Source organism: Takifugu rubripes, chromosome 6 (genome assembly GCF_901000725.2).
Source record: "Takifugu rubripes chromosome 6, fTakRub1.2, whole genome shotgun sequence".
Lineage (NCBI taxonomy): Eukaryota > Metazoa > Chordata > Actinopteri > Tetraodontiformes > Tetraodontidae > Takifugu > Takifugu rubripes.
Genome location: NC_042290.1, coordinates 8,107,515 through 8,120,705, shown reverse-complemented (window position 1 = coordinate 8,120,705; position 13,191 = coordinate 8,107,515). Strand labels below are relative to the sequence as shown.

Genomic DNA, 13,191 nt, shown 5'->3' with positions numbered 1-13,191 from the left:
GTCATTAAAAGTACCCAGGTCATAACGGAGTTTCGCAGAATAACAACCATAATTTGTAATCCAGGGACGTCGAAATCCAGTCCTACCAGGTTTTCTGATCTAAACTTTTCGCGTTTCAAGCTCATTTCCACCTGGGAGGACCGAAAACATGGCTAGGATGAGGCCCTCGAGGATTGGGATCCGACACACCTGCTTCCAACAACGGAAAACGTTATTTATCAGCCCCCTTGTGGTGGGAGTAAAGATTGCATGATTCATCCATCGCAAGCCTTATAACATCTACGGTGGCTGCCGGGGGACAAAAAGCTTTTAATAGAAGAGTTTAATTTGTGCTTTGGGTATAACTTAAATATGTAATATGACATGTGTAATTTAAATAGCAATGGTGACTAAAAAAAATGACAAAATGGACTACTGTAGCAAATGTGATTAAATCATAGTTAAGGGTAATTTAGGATGCTAACAATTTGATTTGATTTGAAATGTAATTTCTGAAAAATATATATATATAATGTCTAACACACTGAGTAATAAAGTGCTAACAGATTACAGAAATGTTGTGAATTGACTGTTTTAAAACACCAAGTTGGAAATAAAGACAATTATTTGTTTGAAACAGGCATTTTAATCCACAGGACAATTCTGGTACAAAGGCAAACATTATCACATTATTGTTTTATGCAAACACTAACACTGAATTCTTTAGCCAGCAATGCAACTGTCCTCTAAGGCACAAGAAAAGGCTTCGCAGGTCACAGTTCTCCTTCCTCTTCCAGTTTCTGGAACAGAGCGAGGCTGCGCAGGTGTGACTGCCTGTGTCCATTCTTCCACAGTATCAGCAGGTGGTCGGTGGAGCATGTGACCAAACCGTTCTCCCCGAAGCTCATAAACATCTGTTAAGGAATAGAAACAGGACTGTGAGACCATCAATGTTGAGGGACTGCAGACCGGTATGACAGCGTACCTGGACTGCTCCGGAGTGCCCAATGAGGTCGCCCGTCAACTCCAGAGTCTTGAGGTTTGGCACATCTGCAGCTTTCTTTGACGAAGAGCCCGCCTGCTTGTTCGACCGGCCCAGGGTCCACATTCCAAAGAAGCCTAGTTGTGTTTACAATAGTGGATTAGAGGTCAAAAACACATGCGTACGTGTGTGTTTTTGTACATGTGTGTGTGAGACCTGGGGAGGCTGGTTCAGCAGCCAAAGGCAAGTCCTGGATCTCCCACATCCTCACGCTGCCATCTTCAGAGCAGGACATCAGTTCGCTGCACCAGAGACCCCGTTAACATCTGCTTTACTCACAAACTCAAACGCAAAACATTTCTTTTTTTTCTACGAACAAAACTTAATTACCTGTCAGATAACAGCAAGGTGTGCAAGACATTTGAGTCGTGGGCGACCTTCCTGTAGGCCACCACTGCCCTCATCAAGATGCTGTAGACGTACAGTCCACATCCCACTGCTGCCAGGATGTACTGAAAACACACCATTTAATTGTTTTATGCTAATCATCCTCGTGGGCTAAAATTTATATTTCCATTTTGTCGTCTTCACTTTTCCGTTGGTGCACAGGTGCTGAATGGACATCTCACTCGGATTGGGAGCGTTTAAGCGAATTTCCACCTGCGTCGAAGACTGTGGCTCCTCCCACAGGATGTGCTCATAGGCCAGGTAGCTCCAGTCAACCGCGTCCCACAGGATCAACTCACCTGCATGGGAGCCGCTGGCAAACAGCCTGTCTGAGGGAGAGAGGGCACGTGCATGTCAGATGCAGGTTGACCCCCCTGGGAGGTGTCAGAGTGAGAGCTCCCTCTTTCATCTCTTTGATTGTTGGTTGGCTGACCATTGACGTTGATAAGAGATCGAATCTGGTCCTGGTGGTCCGACAGACAGCGGATCTCAGCCACTGATATAGAGGAGTCGGTGGACACGGTCAACCTGTAGATCACTATCAAAAAAAAAAAAAGGAACAGGGTTTTTCACTGGTCTTGTATTTGCTCATTTATTGGATTTTTTTTCTTACTGATCTCCTTATCCATGGCAGCAGCTACGCAGTTCTTCGGCAGCTCCACCAATGCAGTTATTCCTGCAAAATCCCGCCCCCCAGAAAATAGCATCAATCAGTTTGTGTGCAAACAGCGGGGCGACAATTCATCGGCTGAAGGGTTTATTGTGACAGTCTCACCGTTGTCGCTGTGGTTCTGCCTGTGACACTGCAGCTGAAAGTTTTCGTTCCACACGCACAGTTCCTGCCCGCCGGAGAGCCACACGCTCAGGCGCTCCAGCACCAGCAAACACTGAAACACACACGCAAACACAGATGAAGAACAATCTAAGCCAATTAGTCCGTAGATGCAGTAATTAACCTAAATCTGTGATCAGGAGCAGTCGATTTCATTTTTTTTTTAATCTCTCGGCAAAACAGAAAAGACCTCCACTGTTAAACACTCACTAAGATACTCATTTTTATAAAAACAGCAAAGCCAGGTTTTATCCTGTAGAGTACTTAAGATAGAGTTTGAGCCTCCCCATTACATATTAGCATATAAATCATAGTTCTTTGATGATGGTGCTAATATGACCTGGTGTAGCATTCACTGTGTGTGGGAGCTTCACAGCTTATTTACAAAAAGGTCATTTACCTTCACAGAAGACTGAAGCTCGGAGATGGTCTGGACCCTGTTACCTGAATCAGGGTCCCACAGCTGAAGGTGAGATTAAGGAAAGGTTCGGTTGTGAATCTCGCTGACAAACACGCACGAATAATCTTAACGCCGACGTTTTAAAGGTCAGAGCGTTGCCAGAAAGGCTACGCTGAGGCTGCGATCCGAGGAGGCCGTGATGAGCGAGGTGTGCGATGCACAGTCACTGCTGAAGGTGGTTATGGCCGTTATCTGCTGGGAATGACCTCTCAGCTCCTGCAGCTGTTCTCCAGTCTGGCCAGAAAATAGAAACAATTAGTGTTGGGTGCAGTTTCACAAACCATTGAAATAATCCCTTCATGCATTACCTCAACATTCCACACCAGAACCAGGCCGTCGTCCCCCGCTGAGGCAAACCTGGGAACGTAATGGCAGCCTTCATCATTCACAAGTTCTCTCAGCGGAGCCAAAAACACAGAGCTAATCTCTGTCTCGGTGAAGAATTATTTCCAGTGGGCGCATCTCCGCCTGAGAAACCGTATTAAAAAAACATCTGTCCATGGGCCTTCCACTTTAACTCGGCCTCTGACCCTCGACCGTCCGCAGTACCCGCTCCCAAAACCAACAGACAGGATGAACAGATAGAAAAGAGAGGTAAAATGAGAAATGCGGAACTGTCGAGGCTACATTTTCCGACTTCAAAAGCAATCTGAAGGGAATTTTCTGGCCTTTGCCCCCGAGTGCGGACCTATGTGCAGAGCGGACGGCACTCTGAGGAGGGGGTTATTACTGGAGGAGGCCAGGCGTGAAGTAGCCGCCACCTCCCAAACACACGCAGACACATACTTAGTTTTGTTCCACATCGCAGTCTGACCACTTATGCAGGCCCGCTCTACCGTGCCAGCGTGCGGCGAGCTTCCAGGACGCAACACAGAGAGGAGAGCAGGTGCAAATCCTCCATATACTGTACGGGTGCGCGCACGTGTGTGTAGACTTTATTAAATGCTTCGTACTGTACTGTGCACACCCAGTCACCCAGTGGTGATGATTGGGCTCATGTCATGCTCTGTAAGCTTTGTGTAGGTGAGGATCTCCTGTCAATCACAGAGGGATAGAGGCCAGTCAAGGGTGGAGGAGAGGTTGGGGGGGAAGGAGGGGGGGGGGGGGGGGGGGGGGGGGGCTTACCTGAAGTCATCAATCTGCACCAGAAATCGAACAATGTCAAAATGTCCTTTCAGCACCTGCAGCTCAGTGAACCAGTTTTTGGGCTGTTCCTCTCCAATGCCCAGCACCGGGCTTTTCTGCAGACAGCAGAGAGAAAGCGTGAGGGGAGCGCGCCGAGGTGCACGGGGGTGCACGGAGGTGCACGGGCACACGGGCACACGGGCAGGGTCGAACGCAGCTCAGCGTGTTTAGGCAATGATTCAACAGCTGCTTTTAATATTTGTCAATGCCCGAGTTTCCTCTCTGAAAATGATTTGCAAAGCTTCTGGATGTCTTCAGTTGCTATGTTTATGGAGAAGTATTAAACTTCTTTTTCACTCCACCAGATTCTTGTCTTTCTCCAATATTTTGATGAACATTTTGGGGTTTGTCATCTTACAAAGACCGTTTTTTTTCCAGCAAAATGATGACCTTTTCCATGAGTAAAGATAACCTGTGCGTGGGTCCAGGCAAACGGCCAAGAGCTGTTTCTACATCTAAAGTCAGCATCACTCATTTGGCTAAAGAAAACGGAAATCAAATCTAACCAATAAAAGTCAAGTCAATTACACCAAAATCACTAAAATTCCACACTTCAATTCCAAATAACTGTAAAAAAAAAAAATCCACCCTTTAGTGATATATACACTGTTCCTTAAAATAAAGGGAAATGTGGCCAATGCAGTGCTCGTGATAAACAGAATGTTACTGCAAATAAAGTGTGTATTGAGGAAGCTGTTGCCTCTTACCTCCACTGAGCTCTGCGCATCTCGACCCCCGAGAAACCACCGAAGCATGACTCTTTAAGCGATTATTGCCCAAATCACCCTTTAATAAGCTCGTCTACCGATGACTCTAAAGAGGCTAATACATGCTGCGTGCAAAATATTAGAATATGAGAAAGACATGGGCTTGCGCCACTGCAGTCAATCGCAATTTTGTCACTCCCGTTTGCACAAAGAGAAAATCGCGGGTATTTTAATGAACTCTCGTCCGATCGTTCTGCCTTCCTAATAACCCCACCATATGTGACCAAAAACGCAACGTTAATACTGTTGTTTGAAAGGATAGCACCATATTTTGCAGGATAAAAGGCACCACAGTCACGAACACAACAAACGCTCATATGACTGAAACTACGGAAGCCTTCGTGGGACCTTACTTATTCAGGTCGACTTATGTTTGGCCACTGAATAAAACTCCCCTTTTCCTTAAACGTTGCCTTGTTGTGCAAATGTTGCGCTTTGTGTCATTTCTCAAAAGCGGATATCACCAACATTTATCCATTTTTGACAAGAAGACACTAAATGCAAACGTTTGCGAGCGTAACCTGTGAGGAACGAGGACGCGCCGTTATGGTCGATATAATGTGAAATTACATATCCAAATGAAACGCAACAACATGAATAATATCCACACAAGCGAAAAAACACTGCCTTGGGGGGATGTTGTAATGTAACGTCGTCAGCTGCTGAACGTGTTTACATGTGAGGTTCTTCTTTCGGCCGCTAGATGGCAGCGTGTAACAATCCCAGGAGTTCAGACGGGGGAAGTCTTCGTTGAAAAATACAAGCCAGGTTGTAGTTAAGCTTTTCCATTATTCCACAATTTATGCGTTTGATCTGAGAAATTCAAAGGCAGTTTTATGATTTAATTTTCCCTGCTGATTTCCATGTCTTCTGCAATACGCTGAGAGCATCCTCCATATCTTTTTCTTCTGTACTTTCTCCTCCATGTTCCCTTCTTTCTGCTAATACACACACATATTTGCCCTCTCCATCACACACACAAACACACACACATAAACACACAGAGCAACACATCGCCCTAGCTGTGTCTCCTCCTGCTCCACAGATTGAGACGACACACAGTGTAGGGGCCTGTGACCTTCATGGTGGCTCAGATCTGCGACTGGCACTGATTTCTGATTTAGTGTCGATCCGCCGCGCTTGTCAGGGGCTGCGAGGTGCTTTCCATGCGGTAATAGAAAAGCTCAAGGGCAGCTGGTGAAAGGAGGAGGGTTAGGGAGAGGGATTGGTTGAGGTGGAGTGAATGGATTTTAGATTTGGGGATTGGATGATGCTCTGTTTAACTGTCTGTCAGATGTCTGAGTAAATAGGTCAAATAGAAGACTCCAAACAATGTATGTGTTCAAATACAAAAAGGAACAGTCATGCTTACAAGCACGGCCAGGTTGCACCATAGAAACAGTGATATCTGGATCTCAAAACTATAGTGTCAATAACTGTAACATGCTTATGTAGTGCAGTACAAGGGTGGGCCAGAATCACTGGTTTAAGAGGTAAAAATCCTGGCATCAACCCACATGATGAACGGAACCATATAACCCCAATATTCCGATTTTTAAAATAATTAATCCATACAAAATGGTCAATGTCTTGCCATGTCACCTAATTTAGTGACAGATTATGATACGCAGCATATATCTGGAAGATAATGGAAGGTATGAACGCTGACCAAGGAAGTGCTCTCAAGCTTGTCACTTTGATTTGACACGTGTGTGACTGTAATCCTGCTGTGTTTCAGTCATCACGCGTTAATTATCACCCTCCACCCATCACACACATACCAGGATGGGTGTGTGCTGAGTGGAGAGACTCTTGTTGATCAATACAAACCAAAGAAGTAAACTATACCCTTCTGCCAGCTCCCTTTAGCTCTGCACTTCCATTCTGTCTCCCCGATTGTCTTTCTGTCTCTCTCCATCAGCGCTGCCCCTCCTCCCTCATTCCGTGACCCACTAATGTTCTGTTCATTTTCACTTATGAATAGATAATGGGCTAAAATCAAATCTCTTCATTTGCATGTAATACAATTAAGACCTTTTCAAACAATGACAAATGGAAGGAACAGCAAGATGTCAATCAGTTTCATCAGTGAGAGAAAAAGCTCTTGATTTTAACGAAAATTGATAAAAACTTCAGCGGGGATCTTCTCCCCGCCATCTGGCCCGACAACCACCTGGATTATGGACATAAAACCACCAAATGCGTCTCAATTCCTCTACTTTCCCATGATTTCCCAAGACCCAAGATGGCAGATGTGTCAGCGTGTCTGTGATCTCCTGGTCAAGTTGCATTTCATTTAGTGGCTGAAAAGATCAAATTTCCTACAAAATAAAAGTTCTAAATTTCTTCAACAACAATCATTTGTATTTGAAATCACATAAATTGTATATAAACATATAAAACTAGAGATATAGCAACAGAGATAACAATTATTATAGTACACCACTTTACTGATGGAGAGAGAAAGAAAAATACATATAGATAGAAAATGATTAGAATTCATAGATTGTGTTTCCTGTCGCTATGCTAATTAGCATTACAGCTATAAATGGTGACCTTTTCAAGTAACCGTTTTGATTTTTGATACAGTAACTAATAAACATGCACAAAATAAAGATGTGAGATCACACACACACACACACACACACACGCACACACACACCTCAGAGAGGAAAATTAATGAGCTCTCATTCATAATCCAGGATAGAGAGAGCCATATTCACCCTTGGATGGTTTATTGACTGATTTCATTTATTTGTGTGGGATAAATAGGAGGTAAACATTGGCTCGCTTTCACATTTTCCACGACACACTCGCTGCACAGCATTCTGGGAGAAATGATCCCACCAGCAGCAGGGTCACTGATTGGCTACCTCGTCAGTGTGTGACAAATTACCCAATGAGAAACAGGTTACCCATTTCCACAAACTAATTAACCTGGGTGATAGTGAAACAAATTATTACATTTATGTAATATTATTTCACATCTGTCTCCAGACTACAGAAATCTCTATCCTTCTGCCTCCCCGGCTGTGATCACGCCATCTTTGTGGTTCTGAACTCGACAGGAGATCGATGAAATTAAACCCAGTTTAAATAAAAAGTGACCAGTTTATTTTTTTAACCCTATAAAGCCGTTTGTATTATATTTGATACAAAAAAAATGTCATAAACAAAATTTTAAAAAAAATTGGGATTTTGTTAAAAGGTTCAATAAACATCTCATTTCCAAAAAATTAGAATTTTCTGGCTGTTTTTTGATGTGTCAGGCTTTAAAGGGTTTTAAAATAAGTCGCATTTACTGTATGGATGTATTCTCTAATGAACATTTTTGAGGATTGCTGATTATGTTATCTCACAATCAGGTGGTCTTAAATCTTCCAGATATGTAAATATCTCTTTGCTGAGTAGTCTTTCGACTGGACGCTCCCTGTTAAGGTTTAAACAATCAAGCCAAAGGCACCGCAGTGTTTATTTTGATAATATGATGTTCTTTAAGCTGGAACGAGGAGCCTGCACTCAGGAGATTAGTCAGGCTTTGAGTGTTTGTGATTAATCAATATGCTTGAATTTGACCTCTTATTGGCGCCTGAGCTGTTTTTGAAACAGTGAAGAAAAAGCAGAGCAACTTAAGGTTTTAGTACGAAGTCAAGCAACCCTGGCACGTGGTCCTCCAAAGTTCCAGATACGCATATTTATTGAATTATTTACAGAAAACTGACTTATTTATTCTCTTGAGGACCACAACCCTGACTGATAAACACTGCTAATAAATCACTTTGAGCCATATGTTCCTCAGGGTTCCACCATCTTTGCTTTGGAAATCATCCTCCACTGACTGCTGGGGTCACCTGACCTCCTTATCCGGTGATGATGTCATGACCTGCTGTGTGAGTGGGATTTGCAGCTGGAGGTCAGACAGTAAGAGTCAATACAGCGATGAAGAATTGAGTTGAATTTGTGCAAAAAAGTGCAAAAATTTCTTTCTTGGTCATTATTTTGGTCAGGTCTCCCTCAATTGGTTGAGATACAACCAAAATATTGTTTATATTTATACATTTGAGACAAAAAAAAACCGTGGTTTGGGCAGGACTGGAGTAAGGAGGAAAGAGGGTGAATGATTTTTATTTGATCATTTACATTTAATTGATATAAACATGGCCATGAAATAAAATGTTCAAACATTTAGAAAGTCATATTTGATCAGAAGCACAGACATAATTTTTGAAATAATTTATCACAAAATGACCAAATGGGAACAAGTGTTTCCGCTACACAAAACAGCCTATATAACAGATTATAGTAATGTCGATTTCCACGTCTTTATTTCTAGTTTGTCCCTTTTTTGCCTTAGACAGCACATGCAGTCGAGTCATCTTCAGTCCTGCCCAGTCTCCTTTTCTTCTTATGATTTTTTTTTTTTCAAAAACTGTTGAGTCCAGCTGTCTTGTCCCTGCACGTCTGTGCGTCCCCTTGGTCCCTCAGAGGTGCCTGCTGTGCCGCAGGCGCGGAAGGAACTCAGTACGTCAAAGTATCCACAGGTTTGTCTGGGAAAACCATCAGTCAATGAGCAAAAGTCACTGCGAAGCCCTGCAAACGCAATGAGGGCGCAGTGGAGGAATAAATAAACAAATAAATAAATAGAGAACAAACCAATAAGTTAGTTTAAATATACAAATAAATAGTTGCCATAAGCGTCATGCGAAATAATAAATAAATAGCGTCACGCAGAATCGGTCCTACGCAGGCCTCCTCTGTTGGTCAAGTATCCTGGTTCCTCCCCGCGCACCAGTGGACTGAATGAAGAACTGAATACGCGTGAAAGAAAAGTTCTAAGTGAAACTCATGGATACTGTGTGCTCGAGCGCTTTGCGGCGCAGCGAGGCGATGCTTGTCCCTCTCCAGGCGTCACTGTCCGGGGAACTACACAGCTGAGGCGAGCCGGTCACGTTGGTCGGGCCCGATAAGGACGCAGGAACCATCCCAGGGAACGTGGGTTGGTAGAGGTGTGACTGGAGCCCGGAACCGTTTGAAGACATGTTGGATAGACCCATGGAGTTCGGCGGGGGCCCGGCGCCGAGGCTGCACTGAGACAAGGACTGAGCCATGGCCTGCTGGCGGCCGAGCGCGGGCGGCAGCTGCAGCTGAGACACGCCGGGCATCCCCGCCGTGGCCCAGCGGGTGTCGTTGGCATGGAATGAGCAGAGGCTGTCGCCCATGGCCGCCGCTGCAGCCGCCGCGGAGGGGAACTGAGGCAGGCCGTGGTGTGTGGGCAGCAGAGTCCCCGGCGCTCGGAAGACATTAGTGGTCTTCTTGCGCTTCTTCCATTTGGCGCGTCGGTTCTGAAACCAGACCTGCGGAAAGACAGGTGATGAGCTTTAGGAGGAGAGGGTAATACAAGTCTGCATGGCCATGGCCATGTTGTCAGAGCTGTAATAAAAAGGTTATGGTATCGTATAGGATCGTCATAATACTGTTAACCTGCTACAGCAAGTCAGGGCCGGAGTCAATCACACAATCATCTTTGTTCACTAACGTCTTTTTATCCGCGCGTAAAGGTAAAAAAAGACAGTGGAGATTAAACAAATGCACGGAAGATACTGTTATTTAATAATTAGTTTTATTATTTTTTTACCGAATGAAATCAAATTATTTTCCGTCTCTGTGGTTAATATCTACGGACCAATATTTATTATCAGTCTACAGGATTGAAAAAGCAAACAACATATATACATACATTATTTACAAGCTGCGTGTTATTTATTTATTTCTATATTATTGCTATTTTTGGAGAAAATGTTTTCATATTTGGAAGAACGCACGTAGCCAGATAATAAAGATAATCGCCGGTGACGAACAGGGTTTTATTTCAGGAGTCCTTGAGCCTCAATAGCTTTGCGTGTAAACGGGACGTCTGTGATTAATGTGAAGATTTGCCTGAGAAAGTGAGGCTCGGTAATAAGAACGAGACAATCTCTCTCTCTCTCTCTCGTTCCCTCCGCCTAGCCAGCCGTGAAATCCGGCCTGAAATGCATTACACTTCAAAAGAAAGAAAAGCCAATTTCTCATTCCCTTTAAAAAGACAGAGTGCGCTCTCAGCATTAAGACGTGGAGGGAAGTGACAGGCCCATCGCTAAGCGCAACCCCGACCTGGTTCTTATTTCAGCTCTGCCATAAAAGCAGATGAGCCTCATTTCACTAATTCTCCTTTTATGGAAATCGTACAGGGGCCATAGAAACGGAACTGACTCACGCGCTAATAATAAAGATTATTGTGATGTTATTTCACATCTGAGGAGGTTCCGTTGTATTGGCTGTTGGAAGATCATATAAATTATATTTTGGATTTGTATAAGAATGTGATGAGCCTCATAAAGGAGAATTACAGAGCAGAGGATTTAGTCAAGCTGGTCCACATAATTCAGGTTAACCAGCTGGTATTTAGTCGGTTTTATCTAAAGCTATTAAAGGAGTGTAATAAAACTGCAATCATCATCATCATCATCACCATCATCATCATCATCATCATCATCATCATCATCATCATCATCATCATCATTATCATCATCATCATCTACCCCTTATGGATCCATTATGGGATGGCACAAAAATGTGCCATCAGTGAGAGGATGTAACTTCCTCAATAATAATAATAATAATAATAATAATAATAATAATAATAATAATAATAATAATAATAATAATAATTGCTATTGTAATTATAGTAACGATAATAATCGCAATATCTGCGGACCTAAAATAAATAGGTTAACGCGTAAGCCCTATATATTGCTGATTTTTAACTAAAATATCCAGACCTAGTGTATAGATGTAGCCTATTGATTGAGTGTAAATAAAATATAGAAAATGATAAGTTTTCCAAAGTAATATAAAAGGCTTCGTTAATTGAAGTCGGTAAATTTAATATGTATTTTTTGAATATCGCTGTTTACATTTTGCGCAATTTTAACTATTTACAAAGTTATTCAAACGGTCTGGTTTTTGTTTCTTTAAATTAAGGAATTTACGAAAAATATGGCAATTACAAAGAATATTTTTTTACCCCGAAATAAATCATTTTTTAAAATGTTTGTGCTTTTAAAAAGAATTGCTTTATTTTACTGACTGACTCATTGTTTCTTGTTTCAGTATTTTGGTTTTCTTTATCTCCTATTTTCCACAGTCATTTGTCATTTTCACGGTGATATTTTGGCGTAAAAAGCAGCAGTCTCTGGTGGTTGACGGTGCTCCTGTCTTCCTACCTGCACTCTGGACTCCGTCAGGCCGATCCTCAGCGCCAGCTCCTCCCGCATGAAGATGTCCGGGTAGTGCGTCTTGGCGAAGCTCCTCTCCAGCTCGTTGAGCTGCGCCGGGGTGAAGCGGGTCCGGTGCCGCTTCTGTTTTTGTGACTGCTGTGCTCCGGACTGATTTGGGTTGTTGTTCTGCTGCTGATGCTGCTGCTGCTTCTCTTGCTCTTTGTTATTGACTTGCACCGCGTTGGATCCGCCGCCGCTGCTTATATCTTCTCCCGGGAGCATCGTGGCCCCTTCCACACCATCCGAGCCCGGGCCGAGCTCCCCCGAATGTCCCGGGTCAGGTCCGCCCCCACCGAGTCTGCACTTCAGAGCCTCCCTGTGACCCAGCAGCTCCGCCGCGGCATCCTTCATCCCTGCACAGAGAGCCACATCTGGTGAGATTTGTACAGAAAACACTTGAGCTACAGGGAGGCAAAAACGAGAGGTTAGAGGCAAATATGACACTTTGAAATCCACACATGCAGCGTCAATCAACCAAACGACATTTTCCTGCAGCAGAAATACTTGAGAGATGCATGCATTACACTGCAATTTAAACAGGCAAATGCAGGAATTTAAAAAAGCGACTGCAGCAGAAGAGGGACAGCATGCACATGACAATCTGCTCCTTAAATACTCTATTTAATCCGAACGTAACAGAAAATTGTTCAATCAAATTATGCAGTAATGTAATAATAATAATTACTTTCCCAATGAATTAAGCCACTTTAGTTCAATTCTAGTCGCATTAAATAATATAAGAAGCAAATTGACAACATTCAAAACGTAATTTGAGATTAGAAGTGTCTCCATCTTACAGTAGAGTTGAAGACCGGAGTTTGGTGATGATAACTCACCGAGGCGAGCATCCAGGAGGTCGGCGTGAGATAGCATTGCGCACCGCTCCAGGGCGAAGTGCTATTCCAAAAAAACCCTCTATGACTTTAACCTATTTAAGAAATATATATATCCTAAATGAAAGCAAATTCGGCTTGTGGTTAAAGGGAGGTTCGTTGCATTATAATGTAGTTTAGAGAAATGGGGAGGCGCTTAACGACGGAATGAACCCATGAGCTCCTGCAAAAGAGGACCAATCAGAGTTGAAGCCCGAGGTTTGTCAGCCTCAGCAGCCCCTCCGCCCGCACCTCCAGTCTCTTACACTCTTACACTCACAAGTTCATTCCTCCTCATTCCCGTAATTGGCTTTGATTTCTCCCCCAAATTACATCCAATAAAATCACCTG

The 13,191-nt window shown here is 43.4% G+C and overlaps 2 protein-coding genes across 4 annotated transcripts; both read right to left on the bottom strand.

The window, feature by feature from the left end:
- Positions 1-605: 605 nt before the first annotated feature.
- wdr41 (WD repeat domain 41) lies at positions 606-5,010 on the bottom strand. Its single transcript, XM_003965325.3, has 13 exons — positions 4,593-5,010; positions 3,826-3,941; positions 3,009-3,057; positions 2,812-2,934; positions 2,641-2,703; positions 2,184-2,295; positions 2,022-2,084; positions 1,842-1,946; positions 1,553-1,737; positions 1,352-1,473; positions 1,178-1,263; positions 965-1,098; positions 606-893 (listed from the first exon to the last, which is right to left on the bottom strand). The coding sequence occupies exons 1-13, from the start codon at positions 4,638-4,640 to the stop codon at positions 753-755; spliced, it is 1,347 nt and encodes a 448-aa protein (XP_003965374.2). The 5' UTR covers positions 4,641-5,010; the 3' UTR covers positions 606-752.
- Positions 5,011-8,745: 3,735 nt separating this feature from the next.
- On the bottom strand, positions 8,746-12,956 carry otpa (orthopedia homeobox a). 3 transcript variants are annotated; one of them, XM_029838112.1, is made up of 3 exons: positions 12,766-12,956; positions 11,915-12,321; positions 8,746-10,006 (listed from the first exon to the last, which is right to left on the bottom strand). In XM_029838112.1, the coding sequence occupies exons 1-3, from the start codon at positions 12,839-12,841 to the stop codon at positions 9,485-9,487; spliced, it is 1,005 nt and encodes a 334-aa protein (XP_029693972.1). In that variant the 5' UTR covers positions 12,842-12,956; the 3' UTR covers positions 8,746-9,484. The 3 variants fall into 3 exon arrangements, with proteins under 3 accessions (XP_029693972.1, XP_029693971.1, XP_003965372.2); XM_029838111.1 differs by having other exon boundaries at positions 11,915-12,369; positions 12,805-12,956; XM_003965323.2 differs by having other exon boundaries at positions 12,805-12,956.
- Positions 12,957-13,191: the final 235 nt, after the last annotated feature.

Coding starts and splice junctions, on each gene's coding strand:
- wdr41 (XM_003965325.3), bottom strand. CDS start 4,640: ATGCTTCGGTGGTTTCTCGGGGGTCGAGATGCGCAGAGCTCAGTGGAG. Junction 2,704..2,811: donor CCTCGGATCGCAGCCTCAGC/GTAGCCTTTCTG, acceptor TCTCACCTTCAG/CTGTGGGACCCTGATTCAGG. Junction 1,264..1,351: donor ACCTTGCTGTTATCTGACAG/GTAATTAAGTTT, acceptor TCTCTGGTGCAG/CGAACTGATGTCCTGCTCTG.
- otpa (XM_029838111.1), bottom strand. CDS start 12,841: ATGCTATCTCACGCCGACCTCCTGGATGCTCGCCTCG. Junction 12,370..12,804: donor CCTCCTGGATGCTCGCCTCG/GTGAGTTATCAT, acceptor GCCTCCCTGTAG/CTCAAGTGTTTTCTGTACAA. Junction 10,007..11,914: donor TGACGGAGTCCAGAGTGCAG/GTAGGAAGACAG, acceptor GTCTTTCCGCAG/GTCTGGTTTCAGAACCGACG.